The 23,637-nt window shown below is 38.5% G+C and overlaps 1 protein-coding gene and 1 pseudogene across 4 annotated transcripts; both read right to left on the bottom strand.

The window, feature by feature from the left end:
* Window positions 1-4,371: 4,371 nt before the first annotated feature.
* On the bottom strand, window positions 4,372-12,157 carry LOC108439774 (annotated as a pseudogene).
* On the bottom strand, window positions 12,052-23,159 carry bscl2 (BSCL2 lipid droplet biogenesis associated, seipin). Of its 4 annotated transcripts, none has more exons than XM_037545648.1 (12): window positions 23,034-23,159; window positions 21,893-22,415; window positions 20,853-20,934; window positions 20,449-20,592; window positions 18,867-19,004; window positions 18,524-18,621; window positions 16,450-16,591; window positions 16,160-16,241; window positions 15,948-16,028; window positions 15,768-15,830; window positions 14,841-15,057; window positions 12,052-12,187 (listed from the first exon to the last, which is right to left on the bottom strand). In XM_037545648.1, the coding sequence occupies exons 2-11, from the start codon at window positions 22,201-22,203 to the stop codon at window positions 14,858-14,860; spliced, it is 1,341 nt and encodes a 446-aa protein (XP_037401545.1). In that variant the 5' UTR covers window positions 22,204-22,415; window positions 23,034-23,159; the 3' UTR covers window positions 12,052-12,187; window positions 14,841-14,857. The 4 variants fall into 4 exon arrangements, with proteins under 4 accessions (XP_037401545.1, XP_037401544.1, XP_017573851.1 ...); XM_037545647.1 differs by lacking the exon at window positions 12,052-12,187 and adding an exon at window positions 13,159-13,859; XM_017718362.2 differs by lacking the exon at window positions 12,052-12,187 and having other exon boundaries at window positions 13,159-15,057; window positions 21,893-22,270; window positions 22,368-22,415.
* Between the last annotated feature and the right edge of the window lie 478 nt (window positions 23,160-23,637).

The following is a 23,637-nucleotide window of genomic DNA, read 5'->3' as shown; positions in this document are numbered from 1 at the left end:
ATGTTTTATTTATGTGATTTTAAGACTATATATATGCAAATGACCTCTGTTCTGATTGGCCCTGTTTTGTGCCTCATTCTAAAAGCTGCCTTGGCCGAAACACTCTTTATAACTTCAACATGAATGAGTGGGGCTAAACTGCTAGTTGAGGCTGAATAGGTTGATACTCAGTACTGTGCAAATGTTTTGAGCACCTGAAAATATTTTTTTAAGAGCAATGTATCATTAAGAGCATATTTGGTCAGGAAAACACTAATATTAGACAAAAAAAATATTTGGGGACCTCTAAGGAAAAAGAGATGAACAGAACAGTTTGAAATCACCTGCTATGCATGACTGGCTCCTACTGTTTTAACTGCCTCAGCACAACTCAACTGATGTTCAAATGATGAAGAATGAAGATGAATGAAGATAGAGTCAGCAGGGAAATGTTTTAATGCAAACAACCAGCAATGACAATTCATCTTATACCTACCTGAATGAAGATCAGTGGAAAATTCTGATTATAACAAACAGCTTCATGCATTATGAGCTCTGTAGCAGAGAGGGACCACTAAATATAGTAACCATGTTCGGAGATCAGACATACGTGGAAATCACTTGAGCTCCTGAAATATGTATCTAAGTTCCAGATACAGTAGTGACTTCCAAAGCCTGCTTGTAACTTTATGTCCACAAACTCTGACATACTCTTCAGAAGTTAGAAGTTTACTGTTCACACTGTCCATTGTGCTGAAACAGATGTCAGCCTTACACACGAAATCCAGTCCCTCCAGAAATAGAACTCTGCTGGAGTTTTGAGCTTAACCTAATTTTAAAATAGTAGTATGCATGTATAAATATGAAGCATTTATACTGTGTGCATACTTAAAAATGCAGTGAGGTCTACTATCCTTTAACAGGTAGAATACTTTAAAAAGTAATATGTGTATGCATACTTAAAAAACAAATGTATAACCAAATACACAATGTTGTGCTGTGTGCTTTTTTAAGAGTACTGTGAGTCCTCTGTACATATTTTAAAAAGGTAGTATGCATACTTAAAAGTGTAGTGTACATACATCATGTGTAGACTTAGTATACATATACAAAGATTACAGGAAAAAAAATGTTTTGATATGACATAGTGGATTGTGACCAACGACAAGAACTAACAAGAAAAAAAGGTCAGGTTGATTTTATCTGTGGCATCTTCAACTCACCCCACAAAGAGCATCTGATACTGTAGTAGCCTGAGCACTTTGGCACAGTCTGTACAGCTGCAGTGAGTGATAAGGCTACAGGTTAAACACTGTTGTAGGTTAGGCTTCAGTTTTTGTGGCTTGATAAAGAGACAAAGCTTACAAATATTAAATATAGAATTGAAAACCAATATACAATGCAAACAAACAAATACTAATTGTAAGTATAATTCTATTATATCAAGTACATAAGGATAATTAAAGGACATTTTCAAATTTGCACTTAGTTGTATATTTTTTTTTCAGCGGTTCCCTCACTGTGGTGCAAGGTGGGACATGTGCTGCTTGTTCACACAGTTCATCTAATACAGTAGATAATGCCTGGTCCTTACAGCTGGACTTTCTGAGAAAATAGGACCACCTCTTAAATAGAGCTACCTAAGCACTACTTGCCATGGGTCCAAGAAAAAAAGAAAAAAATAATTTAACTGAGGAGAATGATCTCCCAAGATGTATCAAATGATGTTTCTGAAATGATGAGGCATGTCTTACTCTGGGCAACAAGTGTCCGCTGCTTTGATGTACACAGACTTACAGAAATACAGAAAGAAATAAAGACTTGAAGTTCCAGGACCAGGGCAACCTCTGGTGCAAAAAGAGGATAAAAGGCCTGCAGAGACACCTACTGGCCAAATATGACTGTTGCGTCAAAGGTCCACTAGAACATTTTCATGAAATGTAATATCTTTACAAGTAGAAAATATTTAGGGCTCTGGTGTGGCCCGTTAATCACCCTTGGCGACCCATCCATTCATCCATCCATCCATCCATTAAGTTTATTTCTTCTTGGCACACAGAAATCATGGGACCTCAAATAAACAGACAGAGAAAACAACTTATGTTGTTTATTTCCAGTTCTCTTATTTTGTAAAGCTGAAAATACAAAATGAACAGAGAGATTATCGAATATGCTTTGCCTTGTACCTTGTTTAGGTGATTACATTTACCCTTACAAACCAAAAGGGAAATGAACTGGAAACGCCTACAGTATGGTGCCTTTCCCACAGCTGTGTACTGACATTACCCAAGATAAGATAAGATAAGATAAGATGCATTTATTGTCATTGCACAGTGTACAACGAAATTGAGCAGCAATCCAACAGCACTTTACACACAAAATAATTAAACATAAAGCTGAAATATATAAAGTGCAGATTTAAGAAAAATAGTATAAAAATCTTAAATATAAAGAAAAAGGACTATGAAACTATATATTCTAAACAGACAATAGACAAGTGAGGTAGCAGTTAGTCATTATAAGCTATCCAGGAATGTGCAGTGTTATATAATATTACACATCTTAAGAATTGTTGCACAGAAAGAATATAGATTGCACACTTGAGAACAAATAGTGCAATGAATAATAAATAGAACAGAGGTGGAGTGGAACACTGGAACAGTGTACAGTGTCCTGTGAAGTCAGTGCCAGTAAAGAGCTGTAGTGGTGTTCAGTGTACTTCTACTGAGCACAGTGTTCTATAGAAAGTCCTTGTCAGTGTGTGTGTTTGGAAGTGTTCAGTTCCCGTACGGTTTTGGGATAAAAACTGTTTTTAAGTCTGTTTGTCCGTGATGCAGGGACTGCTCCTTTCTGCTGGAAGTCTATAATGAGTTTTTTTGTTTTTGACGAGCTCAGGGTGAGATTATTCCCTGAACACTACTCAGTCAGTCCCTGGATTTCATCCCTGTAGGTGGTCTTGTCTCCTCCAGAGTCCAACCACTGTTGTGTCATCTGCAAACCTTACTATGATGTTGGAGGAGTGGGTGAGGATACAGTCATAGGTTTAAGTGTGGATTAATGATGGAGACCCAATCTTACAGACTAGGTGTGGTCTGTCAGAAAGGATCCAGAGGCAGGTGGGTTGTGAAAGTCCCAAGTCTGTGAGTTTGGTCACCAGTCTGTGGGGGTGTGTTAAAAGCTGTGTTAAAAGCTGAGCTGAAGTCTACGAAGAGCAGCCTCACATAGCTCCCCTGGTGCTCCAGGTGTGTGAGTGCTGTGTGAAGAGCAGTGGTGATAGCATCTTCTGTGGACCTGTTTGCTTTGTGCTCAAAACACCTTCATTATGACCAGTGTGAGAGCGACTGGACAGTAGTCATTGAGGTCACTGATGGTAGTCTCTTTTGGCAGTGGAATGATGGTGGCAGACTTCAGACAAGGTGGGATGATGGATTTGGACAGGGACAGGTTAAAGATTTTTGTAAAGACCACAGCACACACCTTCAGCACCCTTCCTGTCACACCATCAGGACCAGCAGCTTTTCTGGGGTTCACTGCCCTGAGCACACATCTCATCTCATGTTAGGATATGGTTGTGGGTGACTGGTGGGTGGAGGTCTTGTGTCGGTCTACGATGCTTTCGCCTCATATCGGGCAAAGAAACAGTTAAGTTCCTCTGCCAGTGAGGCGTCACCCTAAACTGTTGTGCAGCTTCTGGTCTTGTGGTTGGTGAGGTGCTGAATGCCATGGGTCGTTGTTCTTGAAGTGATCCTCAATTTTCCCAAACATAACAAACCATATATTATACACAGTCTTCAACAGCAATTGGGTAGATATGCATCTACTTTCATTAACTTCCTGCCTCCAAATGAGCATAAACTCCAGTCTTGTATACTCACTGCAACAAAGTTTGAATATGGCTTACACTTGTGGTGAACGGTAAACTGAGCTGAACTTCAACCTGGCACATGAGCTCACATGAGCAGTAGGCAGGAATGACAGCAGGCCCTAACATATTTAAAATAATTGTAAACAAAGACATTCTGAATACAAAGCTAATTTCCCCAGGTAGACAAGCATGCTGCTCTATATCAGTTAGAGTCAATGGTCAAAACCCCCTTTTTGCCTACCTCTGTATGATTAACACTTCCAGGCTGATGCAAAAGCTGATTATTTCTACCATTTAATGTGGTCTTCTCTGTTAATTGTGTGGTTTCTCAGTGCTGTTGTTGCATTTATCTAATATATAAAGAAGATCTGTCAAAGCTGAAAATGTGTGGATTTTTATGTAGTTTACTTCACAACCTACCTTTTGAGCAATGAATAGGAATATAAGTGCTATATCTGAAAGAGTGCACTCTGAAAGAGCTTGGGTGTTCATTTGGGGAAAAAAAAAAAATCACGGCACATCCAGCATTTAAGAAGGTTTTGAGCACCTTTTATATATAGAAAACACAGTAGCACACAGAATTCTCAGATTCTACACACTGACATGCTTCACTCTGCCCAACATGAACATGCAAACTCCATAACCCCTCTGGCAGCTGTTTAAAAAAACAAAGCTTAAGTGGCTATTGCCAAATTCTCAGAATGGACACACAATGGACACTTGGTTCAGTAGGGTTAAGTGAAATCTAAAGCTCTGAAAAATGACAAAATAAAAGCATAACTAAAAAAAAAAAACCCTGCAAATAAAACAGGAGCACAACGCAGCATATAAATGATCAGGATCTTAAGGATAGTGAATACAAATAAGGTATTGCTCACATGTGAACAACATGGAAAGATGCATGTCACTAATTTTTCAATGAAAGTTCTAGAGTATGTATACATATGGTGGTTGGCTAGTGTAGTGGTTAACACCTTTGCCTTCTATGCTGTAGACTGGGGTTCAATCCCCGACCAGGGCAAGCACCCTACACTATACCAATAAGGGTCCTTGGGCAAGACTCCTAACACCACCATGGCCTACCTGTGTAAAATGATCAAATTGTAAGTCGCTCTGGATAAGAGCGTCAGCCAAATGCCATAAATGTAAATATACTGGATATGCTTACCGAGTTTGCTGTTAAAAAGCTGACTTGTTTAATGGTAAGATCCTGAGGGGACTGACAGCACTGGCATAACAGAAAACTGGAAACACTCTCTCATTAAAAGTGAGTGTTATGGTATGCAAGTGTGTGTTGGTTAGAAGATTAGTGAATGTTATTTCACCCCTGTCCCAGTTGAGATGTACTCTGATCCTCTGGAGTTTCTCTTCCTGTGAGAGATGGTTATCCAGCTCTCCTGGGCAGTGTGTCGGGTATTTATTGTGAGTTTTACTGGAGCTCAGACACCACACTGAACTCCAGGAAGAGTATGATTTTCTTGGCGCAGACTCTGGTATCACACCCAGTATCCAGTAATCGCCGTCTCCAACCTCTACGTCCCAGCAGTGCGTCCCTGAGTTAAAGCCCTCAGAACCCAGAACACACATGTACTGGTCAAATCTCTCTGGATTATCAGGAAGTGACTGGTCATGTGAGCTGATATCTACAGTCGTGAGATCACCAGACAAGTGGAGGTCTGAATGGGCAGTGTTTGGGTCCAGAATAACCGGGGCTGAGGGCGAAGAACAAAAAGCACATCATCACATTCTTCACATATTTATGGTATGTAAATGGTTCACTTCTGTAGGCTGCTTTCTGCTGAGGTCACTACTGATTTAGGTTAATCAGCTTTTAAAAGGGGAAATTCAGGACACTGAAGCCTTTGTCCAGACTAAATTTGCGCATTATTCCACCACCTAGTGGTTCAATTAGACAACAAAAATGAAAAAGCGCAACTGCTTTGAACTAGGCAGAATGGTTACAGCAGAGTCACTGCCTAGCATTAGCTCACTTTGGGTGCCAATGTAAGAAATATTTTGCTGCAGTTTGAGTTGATGTCAACATTCACAACACAGTGACACTTGTATTGAACCCCTTAAATGAGGTTTCTTATTCATTTCTACAACCTAAAAACAGCTCAGCCAGTTTGCATTAAAGTCCCTGTAGTCACTGAATAATAAACCTTAGTACATAATATGCCTAAGATTTTAAGGGGTTTGCTCATCTTCACATTTCACATTTTCAATTTTCACATTTCACATTTTGGATAACCACAAAATTGGGCTGTTAGTCTGAGCCACACCTCTGAACCACTAGCTTACTTCTGTTTTTTGCTTACTATACTGTCAGCCAGGTGGGAGGTTTTACACAAAGCAGGATTTCTCAGTTTAGCCAAATAACTTAAGCCTAAAGTCAAGCCTGTCAAATAGGAAAAGAGCTAAGGAACTATTGGACAATCCTCATCTTCTGGCCTAACTAGTAATCTGGCTAACTGAGAAATCCTGCTTTGTGAAATACCACCTGAACTATTTATACTGTGTAGTCTGAAGAACCTGGATGCCTGACTCACACAATCACAGTTTCACTCTGGCAGGTAGTTATCATGGCTTTTCCAGAGTCACAGGATGGTTCGGAGCTTGTCTTTTCAACAAGTTGCCCTCAAACAATTTCCTCCTACATTGCACCAAAGTTGCATGCTGCAACCAACTCTCTTAGTGCTGCAACATACCATGTTGGCAAATGCGGTAACAAACAAACTTACTCTTACTCTTGAACACTGTAAAGGTGAACACACACATTGACCACCAGTCTTTTCAACTTGCTGGTCTTGAATAATTAATTCCTCTATTGCACCAAAGACGAATGTCACAACCAACTCTCTTACACTGATCATGTTGGCAGAAGCAGTAACGTTCAGCCAGTGGACCTTACAACAAACACGTGATGCAAAGTGATCAAGCAAAAATCCACAAAAGAATGTCTCACAAAGAAGAGTGTTTGGGTTAAGAAATGGCAAAGTCAAAGCCCAGATCCTAATCTCATGGAAATACCGTGGATATGGAGTCAGACTTTATCAAAGGTCCTTCATATGCTATGATTGTTGACCAAGTTTAGTACAGACTGACCTTTTGACATTGGTACACTAAGCTGCAGACTTTAAATAAATCAAGTCAAAATGCCAGACAAGCATTTCAATTTCTAACATAACTAATGATGAAAAAAAAGAATCACATTAGAGCTGTTATTTATCTGTAGTAAGAAGAAAATAAGGGCATTTGAATTTTAATTAAGTCTCATTGTACATTGTAGTGCCCCCTGAGGGATAATCTGGACCAAATTTATCAAGTCTCATCTGAATCTCTATTCTAACAGCTGATTTAATTTTTGAGATGATGAGACCAGTAATTCTCAGTAAGTTTTAGTATTATTTCAGAATTGGCAATGCTGTAATAATTAAGTAATATGTGTTGACTATGGTGGGCAATAAAGCAATTTTTCAATGATTGATGACTTTTGATGACCTACAGATGCCAGGGATTATTTTAAGACCAATTTTGAAATGATTGGATTAAATCCCAAGACGTGTTCTAAATGGGCTGTTTTTAAAACAATTTATGAGAGAATAAATACATTTTATGAAAAATAACAAAGTTATTAGGCTCACTAAATCACATTACTTGAATCCAGTGTCACATTAGATTAGATCATTCAATTAATTGAGAGTCCCTACATAAACACACCATTCAAGTTTCATGATGACTGGTCAATGTTACACCAGTCAGTGCCTGCTGAAAGATAATTGGCTTATGGTGGCCACGGTTTTCTGACAAAGTCAACTTTAAAATCTCACATAAAAGTTAGCTTAAAGATCGAGGATGCAAAATCTCAGCTTGATCGTATGTACAGATGCTGAGAGGCAGCTGCTTAGTTTTATCGCACCTTCTATTGACACACCAGCGCCAAAAATGTCAAGCTACCTCAAAATTCTTTACACACAAGCATCTTAAGTTTCATTAAAAACCAGACAAATCCTTTATGAGTTACAGCTGTTTCAGTCAAAAATGCTCTAAACCAGAAGGATTGATGGGCATGTAGCAGCCATGTTATTTACCAATATTAATATTTTTTTGTTAATTGTAATTGTTGGTTGTAGTGGGGGAGTGTTTTAAGATTTTAATACGTTTTGAAACTAGCAGAACAAAGTCAAATGCTGCGTAGCATACAAGGGTATGGGCCAAAATGTAATACACTATGCCACAGTTTGGTCTGCATGATTTGTTTTAGCATGGCACAATAATTTGCAAATCTGAGCAAAAACAATAGGGATCCATCATTGTTGGGACTTGGACCCCCAACTGCAAAAAAAATGCCTACAAAAAAAGGCAACATCAGCTATTGAAGCTATGGGCTGTACTACATTTTCCATATCAGAAATCTAAATTTTGTACGTTTTCTGATGAATAGATTAAAAACATTTATGTTTCATTGTTCACTGTTACATCGGTTCACCTATGACTAATAAAACCTTTTACAAATACATGCAAACATGTCAAAAACACATTTTCATAAGGTGTACTTTTTTACGGCACTGTATACAACAATAAGGGGTTATATTGTTTTAATTTATAGATATTAAGTATTAATTGCATTTTATAGGGCACAGCTTATTTATTTAAAAAAAAAAACTTGAAAAACATGATTAAATGTTGATCCACATGGAACCAACACACCCTTACTTTTTACAGGTAAATTGGTACATTTCTATGTCTATTTGTTCATTCATGCACCAATGGGTTAATGAAGTGCATCACCAACTACATTTTTTCAGAAACTTATCTGCTCTGTGCAGGTTTATGGTGTGGCTCCAGTGAAAACCTGCTAATCTACAACTAAATTCTGTAGCTTCACTGACTTTACTTTCTTTTTCATAGTTAGTGGCAGCCACAGTAACGTAGATTAGAGGTCCAAACAGTTTACTAGAATGAATACTAATTATTTTAGAACAGAGTGGCCTGTAAAACAATAAATATTAAAAAACATTCACTCTGACCTGTCAAGCCACATAACGACTAAAATGTAGCTGCACTACGGCAGAGCAAGTACCCGAACTTAAAATTAACATCAGCCCAAAACCAGACTGTATTTGTTGGATCAACCAAAAGAAAAAAACTTACTGTACTGGAGAATCTCATGCATGTTCTCCCACACTCTGAACTTCAGGTTGGAAAGATGTTTTGCAACATCAATCAAAGCACCTGATGCCTTCTCTGGATCCTTTCTTGTGCAGTGAACTCTAAATATAAGAGCAAGCAAATTCTGATTTATATCCACTCAGTACTTTGGTAACACAAATATTTCCACTCCCTCCCCCAGCACCACAACTATTATTATTATTCTAATTATTATAACATTTGCCTACACTTTTTAATTTTGATTGATTGCATGAGTTCATTACGTACAACAAATGTTCTGTATTGTGGTTGTAACAAATATGGTGCTATCTGTGTGAAAACCATGCCTGAAATTTATCCTCCTCCTGTCTTGTTTCCTGTACATTTTTATCTCTCACTGTCTGTTTCCTGTTATAAACTTTCCAGAACCAACCACTACCCTACTGCTCCCTGATCCCTCTAAGCAACTTCTGTGCCTGTTTCAGTGCTTTAAAGGGGCTCCAGCTCAAGCTCAGAGAGCTCACACAGTCTCTCCTAACACTCCAACCATAGACTACAGCCAACCTGAAATCCAAGCTTGCTTCTTACTAGATTAACGCATGTCGCTGGTCATATTAAGCACAATTTATCATATTATATCATTTAAAAAGCCAAAATTCCTGTTTTCCTGCAATCTTTCATCAAAATGTCATGACTTTTGCCCATTGGATAAAACATTAACTGAGTTTTTATGATGCAACTGTGCACCAGCAAGTGGGAATTATAATATGAATCATATTTCACCTCCCCCTGCAGCTAGCCTACCTATCATCAAGAGAAAGTGATGAGACTCTCCCTAATACTGGACATCAGAAACCCCCCACCCCACCCATATTTCCTGGAAATCTGGAAAACAGGAAATGTACTATGTCTTTCAATTCATGTTGACTATAATGGCTTGCTGTTAACAGACAACATGATTTTAATGATCAGCTTAAATTGATGATGTTGCATTTACTTACTGCTTCATTGTAGACCTAAAGTTCTGTGAAAGAAACAAACAAAGAGAACATTCTGTGTAAAAAGCTATGCCTTTCATGAAAATGTGGAAAGGAAAATTTTTTCATGTTTTATTCATAAAGACCACCAAATGTGAAATTTCATCCCTTTGCATTTGTTTACCTGGTAAGGAAGGACAAACCCCGTCTAAAGGAGATACACACAGAAAAGGGTTTTTTCCATTTAGTGCATGTGAGTGAGTCTTACTTGTAAGAACAGAATGTCCTCAGTTTCCATTTCCTTCTATAGCTTTCTAACTGTGTCTGAAAGAGATAGTATTTCTCCATTTATCATCTCAATCTTCCTTTTCATCATCTGACTCTTTTGCCCCTCTTCCTCCTTCAGTGCAGCTAGCCTTGTCGCTTCTTCATCTTTTAGAAACTGGTGAAGCTCCTTAAACTCCTCCTTTATCTGTTCCTCTGTGCTTTGGGCCTGTGTCTGGAATGAAAGACAGATGTAAGTGACCAACAGGGTAGGTGGACATAATCTTAAAGGCAAGTTTCAGAATTCTAAATGTTTTACCTTAATATGGGCTGCAGTGTTCTCGAAAGCATCTTTAGCTTCCTTTAAGAGTTTCAGATTATTTTGCACAGACTCCAAATTAGTCTGGAGGTTTTTCTGTAATCAAACAAAAGTTTTAGAGTAGTTTCTGTCTTTTACAGCATTTGAGTGTAACTGTATAAATGTGCTGCATGTTGCAGAGTGTAACAGAGTAGAACAGCTAAGAACAGAGTGATTCACCAATTCTGTTGTCCCACATTTATGGTGTCCTTTTCACTTATGTATAAGAAAAGGCTAGACTTTTATTTTAGAATTAGGATTGAGTGCATTTATGGGTATTTGTTATTTATTCCTAAAATACTGATAATCTAACATGTATCAATAACATTGAAAATGACATCTACACTAATTTATACCATTTAAATATGCGCAAAGCATTTTATTAAGATGTAATTAATGTCTCCTTTAATATTTTTACAGAGCAAATGAATCCCTTCTCCTCACAAAACCTCTTCTGATCTGGGATTTTGCCTTTTCAAAACTCATTTTTCTTCTTTTCGAGACATTTTTTGTGGATTTGCTTGATCGTCTTGATGCAAGCTTCACCTATGCTCAGATTTTCTGCTTGTTAACAGACAAGTTAACAAACTCTCCTCAAGTGTTGTCTGGTATAGAATTCTAAACCCTGAGGCAGAAAAGCAACCCAAGCCATAATGCTACCATCACCATGCTTCACAGATGGTATGGAAATCTATAATCTATATTCTTTCTTTAGAGCAGAGGCTTCTGCCTTCCTGACCTCACCTGCAGATCAAAGTTGGGCAGTTGTGGGCTTGACTCAACTGCTCAATTTGATGCTTTTAATTATGTTTTAATAGATATTTTAATTGATTTTAAATTAGATCATTTCTATCTATCAGCACTGTTGAAATGACAAATACCCATGCAGGCAAATATGTTTCAAATATTTACATATGATGCAAATTTCCTTGATGTCGCACATCATCAGCTTACATAGATCAGTAACTAAACAGAAACAAATCTATTCTCTCTATGTTCTATGAGTATGTCTATGACTTCACCTGAAACTGCTTTCAGTGACAGGCAGTCAAAACAGGTAATCAGACTCTCAGATTTTATACATTTTGGTTGTGTTGCATTACAGCTATTACAGTAATAGAATGTGTTTCATACCTTAAAGTCATGTACAGCTTCATCTACTGGACTGCAGGTGTGATTGCTATGTTTCCTTGAAGCCTGACAGACCACACACACAGGCTGTTGATCGTCCAGGCAGAAGAGTTTTAGTTCCTCATTGTGCAGACTGCAGAGCACCTCTGAAGCCCTCTGATACCTGCTCTTTATGAAAGCTTCACACAGGTTCTTCAGTGCAAGGTTACAGGGAGGGTCAGATTTTGAGGATCTTTTCCTACAAACTGGACATTCTTGAGATCCTTTAGCGTTCCAGAACTGCTGCAGGCAGGTTTTACACACACTGTGGCTGCACGACAGGATAACTGGATCACTGAAGATTTCACAGCACACTGGGCATGAAAACTCTTCTTCTGAAAGAGGGTTTTTAGCAGCCATCATCTCCAACTGCTGCTGTGTTGTATGTCTGTGACGATTCCTTTAGACCAGTCTTCATTGTCCCTTTAAGGACAGAGCAATGATTAGAAAGGCAAAGCTGAGAACCAGCATAACACTATCCAACCAAGTTTCAGCTCTTTTCTGAAGTCATACATCAGCACACAGAAACATAGAGCTGCTCTACTGAGTCCAATGCATTCACATGGTGAATGAAGAATCAATAATGATCAGCGCGACAGTAAGAGTTTGCTTCCTTCAGTTGTGGAGAGGGTAAAATGGAGGAGGGGCTTTGAAAAAGGAGGAGTCAGATGCAGTATTCTGGGAAATGGACATGCATGCAAAATGCATTAATATTTATCTTTAATTAAGCAAGTTAACAGCTAAAGATACCTGAGCTATGGGCAATGTTCCGTAACATCATTTATCATTATATAGCAAAGACAGTTAGCAAAGACAGTTAACTTGATAAAGTTGAGCTTAATTCTCACCTTACGGCAATCATGGATTGAGGACATCTGTTAATAAGAGTTGCGAGTGAAGTCTTCCATGTGTTTTTATCCAAAACCTTTTCAGATTCATTAATCAATTAAAAACCTGTGTGTGCATGAGTAACAAGCTGCTCAATACTCATTTTTCCCTTGTTCTTAGTCTAATCATTCTAATTTACTGTGACTGTCGTTCTCACTGCAGGTTTATTGCAAGTAGTTTCGCCTGAGTTTTCCTACACTTGATGGAAGAAATAATGCTTGGAGATAAATATGATATGTTCATGTCAGTCATTATTTTACAAAAGGTGAATTAAATTCATTACGAGAGTCTTAACACTTTGGAAAAATAATTCTTTTTTAAATGAGACTATAACAGGCCAGATGTGATTATGGTCTGAGTTTTTACTTTTCATTCTAATTTTGATGTAACAAAAGTTTAAAACCATATGAATCTCGATGAAGCTAAAATGTCAGCTTAAATCAAGTACATTTATATGTATATTACACCCATTTTATGTGTACATGTAAAAAACTGAAAGGAACATGTCACAACAAAATCTACAACATTTATTAAATAAATAAGAAATGTAAACTAAAAATAGCATACATTAAAACTACTACATTCTACCAAACACAAATGTACTACTACACAACATGTACATTATCCAGGCAAGAGAAAAAAAAATTCCAATCTTTGGAACATTCATTACTTGTCTCTTGGTATGTATTCCTATACATAGTTGAATGTATCCTGTTTAGACTGCATTTACTAGTACCACTTTACAGTAATGCTGCCCTTATAAACTGTTTATGAATGGTTTAAAATTAGTTTATTATTTCGTTACTAAACACCTTAAATCATTAATATTACAACATTACAAAAATAAGAGGTCGGGTGAGCTGTCGTATCTGACGAATACGAATATCTGATGAAGCTGATAATGCAGACTGAAATACAAATCAAGATCAGTGACTGGCAAAATCTAAGATAAATGTGGTTTGACTATTTGGCAAGTATCAGGCTTCCCTTTGTATTTATGTGACATAACTGCTTATTACTGATTTTTAAGGTGCTCAAAATCCTAAATAATAACCATTATTAAACAAATTTTAGACCATTTGTAAACCTTTTATAAGGGTAGACTTATTGTAAAGTGGTACCCATTTATTAGCCTTCAGGCAATGATAGTCATTTTACCTTCTTAGACCAGGCTGCCTACATTTTTGTCCAGGGAGGCCAATTTGCACTGCTTGTGGTGGTAAAAAAAAAAGAAAGAAGAGATTTAAAGTTTCTTCAGATTTTAAAAAGCATTTTACAACATTTCACTATGCAGTATTTTGTCACTAAAGTGCTGACTTAGGTAGCCCTGGGAAATGTTCTCTACTCCCTTAAGTTCCTCATTCAAGTCCCTTTATTCCAAAACATTCAAAAAATATGTCTTGATGAATAAACACTCAACAGTTATTGGTCAGTATGCTCACTGCAAACTCACTGGAGTGAGTTTCTAGGGGCCAGTGAAGCACTCCTTTGATTAACAGCACTTTGAAATACTTTGTTTTACATGGCCTCATAGACTCCATTAAATGCAGCAGCTAAATCCTCTATAGTAATGCAACAGTTAACCCTTTACTAGCTGTAACAGATAATTCTCTTTCAATCCTGATGTGAAGAAACAGTGACGGTCTAGCAGCTCTGCCATGTATAGATCCTCAAAAACAGCATAATAGGTCCCTCCTAATGTTTCTGTGTATACATTAAAATCAGTAAATTTGCTAGATAAAAAAATGGAAGTCGTATTTGTTCATTTCAAGTGGAATGATCTTCACCCTAGACATGAGAGTGTACTTGACTCCATGTGATATGTGCGCATGGACAAAAAAACAACATTGACTGCAGCTGTTAGAGCTGTATGCACACTACGTGTGCTTTAGAATTCCTAGCTAGTTAGCATAAATGTAACCGAGTTCTGTTTCCTGTGAAATGTTGTTCAGAAAAGCTGGAGAGTTGAAGAGCAGGCAAGAGTTCAACGTAAATTGAGGTGAGGTAAATTGTTTCGAAACAGATAAAGGAAAGCCCACATTGGTCAACACAAAGCATGTCAATTGTGTACTTGCTAGTCAGGGCGTGTCAGCTATTGATCCCCAATAGGAGTGACGCGAGGCACACACATGTAACTGAATGAGTAAGCAAGTGTGAGTTTATGCCTGAAATTGTCTGAGAGTCTAACCCCAATCCAGAGAGAACTCAGAGACTCATCCATGGTGAATTTCTTTGTCTTAGGCTGGTGTCAGAAGGCTGGGGCTGGGATGTGCCCTCATCATGGGCCATGCTCTTCACATCTGTGGCCCTCTCCTCAGGCTCAAGCTCTTCTTCATTCACATCAATCTCTGCTGTGTGTGGAGCCTCCATGAGCATGAGACCATCATCTGTGGAGTACTCAAGAGCTGGTATAGGAAGAGAAGATGTGTCAGATGATAATAATGTGCGTGCATGACAGGAAATACAGACGAGTTTTCTTTTCAGCCTGATACAGTGTAATATAAAGGCTGGTAATCTGATACTTATACTTTTAAAAATTCTATATGTTTATATAATTATAGGAATTCTTTGGATTGTCTTTGGAGGCACTGGGAAATAGAAACATCAACAAAGATACATGTGAAAGTATTTGTCTTAGCTTTCCATAAACTGTCTAGTCTAAGCCTGCATATGCCTATTAAATGAGCTATTATTGTAAAAAATTGTGCTACTCAAAAATAACAGCTTTTGCAGGGAATTTGTGACATGATACAGTTAAGCCTATTACTGCATATCTGGATATGCTTTTTGGCTTATGTTTATATCCTGCACATTTGTTTGTTTGTTTGTTTTGTTGTGTGTATGTATGTATGTATGTATGTATATGTATATATGTATGTATGTATGTGTATATATATATATATATATATATATATATATATATATATATATATATATATATTACACTTCACATTAAAAATTTGTAATTTTCCATCTTTATAATTCATGTCTTCTGAAAACCATGTATTATCATATTTTATAATAATTGTAATTTATCTAACCATAGTGAGACTTAAATAGTATGGAAAATACTACTTTTTCCCTTCTCCCTGGTGCATGAGATTTACTTTCTTACCGTTCCCACCGTCCTGACTGAGTTCACCAACTGAACCAATCACACTGACCATGTCTAGCTCACCTGCAAAAAAGGACAAATAACGATGCTGGAGCATGTTCTCATCAAAGACATCTTAAAAATGAAACTGCAATTTAATCGGTTCTCTCAGTTCATACAGGCGTATGTGTATCAACTCACGTTTGTTTCTAAGGCCTGTAGTTTGCTCTGGCTCTTGAGGTTGGTCTACTGTTGCATTTCTCTCCCTCTCGTACTTCATAACTGGGAGAGATTTACAAGGTTCCAGCATATTTAAGGTTATGTTAATGTATAACAACAGTGAATAGCATTTGCATTGTACTGTCTTGACTTCTGTTAACTCTGGAACTGCTAAGCTAGCAGACGGTTCTTACTGGGTGTACTGGCAGACGTGCGCATGCGTCTTCGGGCCTCCTCTCGCCTCTGCTCAAGACGGGTTGTGTCTCCTATCATCACCTACAGACATGAAAAAGACAGAGCGCTTTTCATCAATAAACCACAAACATATCAAACATAACATATATCCATCCATCCATTTTCCAAGCCACTTCTCCGTCAGGGTCGCGGGGGGGTGCTGGAGCACATAACATATATAAACAACACATTTAATTCCAATAAAGAAAAAAAACATTTCAGATTGTAGTGTAGCTCTACAAGGTCTTACCTGCACTCGGACCTGTTCTGGGGGCCACAGTCCTCCCCAGATGTACTGCAGGTAACTAAAAAGCACAATGACACTGAGGAAGGTGAAGTTACTGGCAACTCCAATGACTGCTGACGTTAGAGGGAAATTATACAAGAGGTATCTGTGGAGAGAGGAAACAACAGTGAACACTCAGAAAGAGCTTAGTACACTGAGTTTTAATGGGTCGTTCAATACAAGACCTACATATGTATTATATGCTTTGTGTCACATAAATCACATGTTCAAGCTATCAAGTTAATTTACTGCTGAAAAAGTACTTCACAAAGTGTGGAAAAACTATTTCAAATGTGCTGCACTAGCATGAATGCTATAAATCAGGCATGAGTAGAGAAATAATAAGATAAGACCTTATTGTCTTAATGTTGGTAGCTCTCAGAGAAACATTTACAGGGCTATATATGTATGCAGTGGATCTAAATAGTGTTTACAGTGCACTGTAAACAGGTATAAACAGGTAATTCACAGTCAGTTTTGCACAAATTATAATAATTTTGTTTACAGTCCTGGATGTAAAGTGTTCAGTGCATTAGCAGCAGCTTGGGAAAGGGAGGGGTCAGTATAACAGGCTATTCTGTTTGCTGCCTTCAGCAGCTATGACTATGAGTGTATAGAGTGCTATATAGTGTATAGAGTATAGAGTGGTGTGTATAGGGGGGGTGGGGGGGTGTAATGGAGGCTACAGCTCTGGCTGATGGGAGGATTGACCTGGGTGATTTGAGTTCTTAATAATGTTGCTACCCCTTTTATGTAGGTGGCTAGAATAAACTGTGTTCAGATTTGGGAGCTTGTTTCCCACAATCCACCGTGCAGTCTCCGGTTCTCAGCAGTACAGCTGCTGTACCACACTGTAATACATACTCCTTTAGAAATTTACTAGGAGCTGAGAGGAGAGTTTGGCTTTTTTTAAGCAAAAGAAGAGCCTCTGCTGAGCTTTATTCATCAGGTGGGAGGTGTTAATCTCGGAAGCTTTGTAATGTGGAGTCTTGGAATTTGAAAAGGAATTAACGTGAAAAGGGCTGGACTGGGGACACAGCCCTGTGGTGCTCCTGTGTTCAGAATGAGAGTGGAGGATGTGTGGTTGCCCACCCTGACATTCTGTGGTCTGTTGGTGAGGAAGACTAGAGTCCATGAGCAGAGTGTGCTGGTTAATCCCAGGATGCTGAGCTTGTCTAAGGGGGCTATTGTACCAATAGCAGAGCTGAAGTTGACAGCTTGCATCCAGACATATGTGTTGGGATATGGGATAGGGTTGTGTGAAGTAGCTGTTCAGATCAGTGAGGATATTGAGCTTGATTTTTGAGCCTCTCAAAGCACTCCATTATGATTGGTGTCAGGGTAACTGAGAGATAGTTATTAAGACTTGCTTTTTGGGCACAGGGACAAAAGTGGTGGATTTCAGGCAAATGAGGAAAAGAGCCTGCTGCAGGGACAGGCTAAAGATGTTAATGAACACCCCTGCTACTTGGTCAACACATGGCTGAAGTGTGCAGCTTGGCAACCTGTCTGGTTCTGCTGCTTTGCTAATGTTGATCTTTCCTTTACAGTAGATCTCAACTGATGGCGCTGCAAGACGAGGACCAGCTTCACCCTGGACGGTGTTGTCATTTAAGTTCTCACTCTACTGGTGAGATTGTCAAAGCACAAAGAGGTGGTTCAGTGTATCAGCAAACGTGGCGTCGAGGCCTGTGCTCTTGTAGTCCGTTATGATTTTAATATATATCCACATGTGGCAGGGTTGTTGTTTTCAAAGTGCCCCTCTATATGCTACTGGTATCTGCGCTTGGCTTCTTTAATGCACTTCTTCAGTTATCCCTGGGCATTACTGTAAGCCAGCTTGTTCCCTGACCTGTAAGCTGCATCCTGTACCCCGCGCAGGGCCCCGTTATGTCTGTGAAGTCATGGCTTTTGCTTTGGGAACATCTTGATCTCTGTGAAATCTGTACTCTGTGCAAACAATTCCCAGGCTGCATTTTCAAAACAGGTTCCAACCTTTGAGAGGGTCAGATCTGTGAAAAGTGGCTGAGGTACAAACCTAATACCAGTGAAATAGGCATGGATCCTAAGTTGGGCAGAATAGATCTGCACCCGTCGAGACTGAATCTCTATCACAGCCCCTATGGTGGGATGATACTGTAAGAAAAAAAGAGACGATACACAAGTCTTGTACTTCTACTAATTAAGCATAAATGAATTTGCTATGCAGCTGTATCAAATGCAGCTCGAATATGTCAGACGTAAACAATGACGATGTTCATGACTCACATTCTATTATTGGAAACACGTCATTTTACGTAATGCTCATATGATGCAGAGTGCGCATGCCATGGGTGGAGGATGATAAAATATCTGAGCTAAATCATCCTCAGGATACTCACAGAGTCAGACTTGTAGTCTGAGAAGAGCTCCACCTCTATAAGCTGCTTCTGCTCAGACAACCCTGTCATTAACAGTGGAGAAAACAGCAAGGTGCTCAGAGTCTGCAGAAGGCTGGAGCGATAGTGCAGCATGGCCTGCTGAGACAGCACACAGCAACATGTAGGAAAAGAGCTGGAGTGCAATATTAAAATGAGGAACACAGGCAGAATCCAAGTTTCACACAGCAATCATGAAGTTGCACAACAAGGATCGTACAACACAACATAAAAGCTGTAATGGTGGCATTTCAGCTCTAAATCAATTTAAGCAATATTGTTAGGTCCAAAACTTGTTAAACCTGGCCTATTAAGCACAGGGCCCCCTCTTGTGGGCATTAATTGTACGTTCAAAGAACAAACGTTATCTTTAGAAGGGGTCTTCCACCAACTGTTTAAGCTGTCTGTACAATTTAATGTAAGGTTATGTAAACCCAATAAAAACAATAATTCAGAGTGGTTCCATGTAAAACACTGTTCTAGTGAAACTTAATAGTGGTGGTGATAGGAACCAGATGTCTTAAGAGTTTAATGCCTCTAAAGCTTGCTCACATAATGTTATTACATCAAATTGTTATAAATATGCTGCATGAAACCGGATACACTGTTTTTATGATAGTGGTGATATAGGATTGAGAGGACAGGATTTTTGTTACCTGCAGGCCATTGTAAGGTAAAATAGTACCCAAAGAAAACCTTTTTTCCAGATTTACCACTGATTACCAAAAAAAAAAACATCTATACATTTAGTGGTGGTTTTGGATGGTGAATAAAATGTATATGTTTGCATTATAGACACTGCAACCATTCGTTCCTATAAGTTTCTCTACCATGCACCATTTCACATCAAACCACCCTGAATGACAAGATTTATATGTCACTGACTGAACTACACAGAAATTTAATGACATTTCCCTTTAACTCAGATATAAATCAGCTGATTCCATGACAGTTTCAATATGTGCTACAGGTCACAAACAACTTACTCTACTGCGTGATGGGAAACTAAGCAGTTACAACACTATTCAGCTGGGAAATGCAATGTGAATTCAAGAAGGAAACATCCAGCAGCTTCAGTAAATCAACATCACAAAACACAGTTAGAACAGTATGAGGCAGGCTTGTTATAATAAACAAAAAAACTCACTTTTATAAACAAAGTGCCACAAAATGGATGTCAGAACTGATGCAAACAAAAATAGTAAATCACTGCTATTAAATCTAGCTCAAACAGAGTAAAAACAGCAAAACATATTTTGTAGTTCTTGCACTGAGTAAGCAGTGGGCCTAATGCTTATTCATTGCCAAAGCGAGAGTTTTCAGTTTGAACTGAGAAAAAAATGTAAATAAAACTAATAGACGGTTTTTATATGACTGACTGGAAGTTATGTCTGAACAATATATCACAGGAAATGTCACAGGAACAAATCAAACACCCACACACCAAAACCCCCCAAAAATATACTTTATATAATGTTGAAATTGAAACTATATAACAAAAAACTATAATTTTGTTGTGGAGGAAAGAGTCTCCACCGTTACTCACAGATCGAGCCACAGTGGACACAGTTTTCCCGCCCTTGGTGTAGCAGGACATTTTGACCATAAACATTCCGAGCTGCTCATTAACTGGAGATTCTGGCATCTCCAGTTCAACAGAAACCCGGTAGGGCTGACCATACATCATCACCTACAGCAGAGATAAAATTCAGAATTACTGCATATTAAATTATAAGATTCATCTGTCTGCTGTTACAGATGAAACATTATTACTGGACATGGGTGTGACTTCAAAATATTTTGGTGTATATATTATGCAATATGACCAAAAGCCGAAAGATCTGCACACAAGTGAATTGATTCTGAACTATTCATAGTCTACTCTGTCCCTGAGTGCTGTACATGGATATATGGATATGTAAGGACTAGTGATAAGAAAGAAGACTTCACCTGCTCTCTGCCATTCTTTAGGAGTGAGACATTGGCCATGGGGAATGAACAGAGAATGGAGTTGGCAGGTTCGCAGTCAGTTCTGAAACAATGGCACAATGAATCCAAGTATTTCTGATAATACAATAATCCTGTGTCAATTTAGAGCAAAAATGAAAAAGTTAACAAAAAACAGTACCTATGGCACAGAGAGGCCTAGTTTCCTCAGAAACACAAAGCTCTAAACAAAAGCACTAACCAATTTTCCAAAATATCTGTATATTCAATTGATGTAAACAAAGTCATTGATAGGAACTAGGGATTGCAATGTCTACAATGTAAACAAAGCCATTTTACTGACTATCCAAAACGACCAGAGAATCTACACGTATCTTCTGTGTTTCTACATGTAATGTTGATAATGGTGAAACAGTAATAGACTTAAAAAATATTTGTTTTTTGTGTGCATTTCAACTCTTTGTTGACTTTGTTTAAATCTTAACAATTAAGTGATACATAATTGCATTATATTATTGATTAAAAAATAATGGAATTCACCTTTAGTTTGTAAAGCTTAAATGAGTTTGTTTACATTTATGTTTTTGGTCAGCTACAAACCAGACTATTAGACCTTAATTGTTATGTTGCCTAATCAGACAAATGACTTGTATATCGTCGCTGTCCAAACAAAAACAAGTATCTCCACAATAGTAACTTCATAAGAAAAAGCAATTCTTTTAATTAGCAATGTGAGTTCATGTAAAGAGATTTCATTTTAAGTGATTTTAGAGCATTTCTATTTCTCTGTAAAAGTACACATGATGTAAAGGAGAGCTGGTGTGTTGAAATGATGTAGAAAAATAAAAATGGAGATACATGGTTTTCTTTAGGAATCTTTGGAATTTACAAGGAATGTTTATTAATGTTTAGTGATCAATATGAATATCATACAAAAATTCCAGAATAAAAATGCAAATCCTTGATCTCAACTTTAAAGATGAACTTTCATACTAATATCACACAGCAGACAACACAGCAACACGTCAAAACAGCATCTGTACCTGTACTGGTAGTTCACTGGCGTGGAGAAGCTAACTGTGGGCATGTAGGAGTAGTAGAAACTGCCATAGAGAAAGACAGACACCCAGAGCAGCAGCACAAACACAGACAACAGAACGGCGGCCCGCAGCAAAGTGCGCCGAGCCCTCAGCAGGGTCACAGCCGCCACATCCTGGAGCCAGAGTAGAACGGGGCCCATCATCGTGCCCATTTGCTCCAGGCCGCAGCCGTCCTGCCCTGGTTGAGGTCTGCCACTCCCTTGATTCAGCCTGCCCTCTGCTCCTGGCACAGAACGTCGTCTCCCCGTAGTCATATAAGCCAACTCAACCACTCCTACACTGTTAATTGCGTTCACTGAGTTTTGCTAGTGGTGCAAAAGACTGAAGACAGAGACATTGTAATCGCTGTCATTTTATCAATAAACATTTTTTAATGCACTGTCTATGCATTCATTATTCCTAGTATTATGTCACTGACTGTGTTCTGAGGGGCATTGTTGTCCTGGTTGTTGTTATCCTCAAAAACCTAAAAAGGACAAGATACAAAAAGAATATTAGTCAAGAACTTCCAAAAACACGATAACAGGCCATCAGAGTCTGTTCTGTAAAACAACAATGCTTCTCCCAACAGTAAACTAAGAAACATTATCACGTTCCTTTATATAGCTGAACAAGGTCAGTTCAAACCTTTAAGAGATACATTTTCCAAAATGCTTTAATGATGTTAACGTGCCAAACTAACTCTTATTAAAGACGTTAAGCGAGAAAACTAGGATGCTTAAACTAGGTTACAGTTGCTGTAAGAGGAGGGGACGCTGTGTTCTTATGAACAACATGGCAATGACAAAGAGCTAACATCATCAAAAAGAACACTTTCATGACACTCGTTTCGCCCTAATGCAATGACTGAAATGTCTGACACTCATAAAACCTCGTTTCATAATTCCACTATCAACAGCACTGATTAAGAGCCTGTGTGAACATCAGCTAGTCAGCTAAGAGCATCACTCAGGGTGCTGCTGCAGTGCAGGGGGTTAGCTTAGCTTAGCTTTCGTACTGCTGCCAGAAGGTCGCTCGTCATCAGTCAGTAGCTGCCCGAATCACTTAAACATGACATATTCTATGAAGTGACAGTCATACTCACCTTCCTGAAAGACAGATATCACTCAGCCCTGACCGTAAGCGTATCGCAGGGCAAAGAAAAGAATTGTGTGAACAAACTTCGCGACTTCCTGCTAACTCCGCCTACAGAAACTACAGAACTCCAAATACGGCGGCTGTGAAGGGACAAGCGCGTTGTTATTGTAATTTTCTGGCAGAGAGCCTGGAATAGAAATTAGTATAATAAGAAATCACGGATTTGCATAATTTGGTGATTTCTTTCAAATTTTTATTAAAATGTTTATTATATTAGATGCTTTTGAGAATAAAATGGTGTAATCTGCTTTGGCTTCTAATCGGTTATTTTATATTATTTATCGTCCCATATTTGCTTCTGTCAGCGTTTTCGAATCTCCCATCACATTCAAACCAGTTTTCATGGCTGTAATAGAAAAGAGTTGTTTTGGTGGTCTTGTGGGCAGGGGAGGGATACGGATGCAGATGAAGTACTGTGGAGAACCTGGGTGGGAGAGACCACTCAAGCAAAATGGTGCCACGGTATAGACAAAGACCATGAGCCTGCAGCAGTTCCCATGGTAACAGAGGAAAAAGAGGGAGGATATACAGAGACGAGGAAACGTTGGGCA

This window comes from Pygocentrus nattereri, chromosome 16 (genome assembly GCF_015220715.1).
Source record: "Pygocentrus nattereri isolate fPygNat1 chromosome 16, fPygNat1.pri, whole genome shotgun sequence".
In the NCBI taxonomy this organism is placed as follows: Eukaryota; Metazoa; Chordata; class Actinopteri; order Characiformes; family Serrasalmidae; genus Pygocentrus; species Pygocentrus nattereri.
Note: the sequence above shows the minus strand (reverse complement) of the source record. Positions and strands in the feature narration are given on the sequence as shown.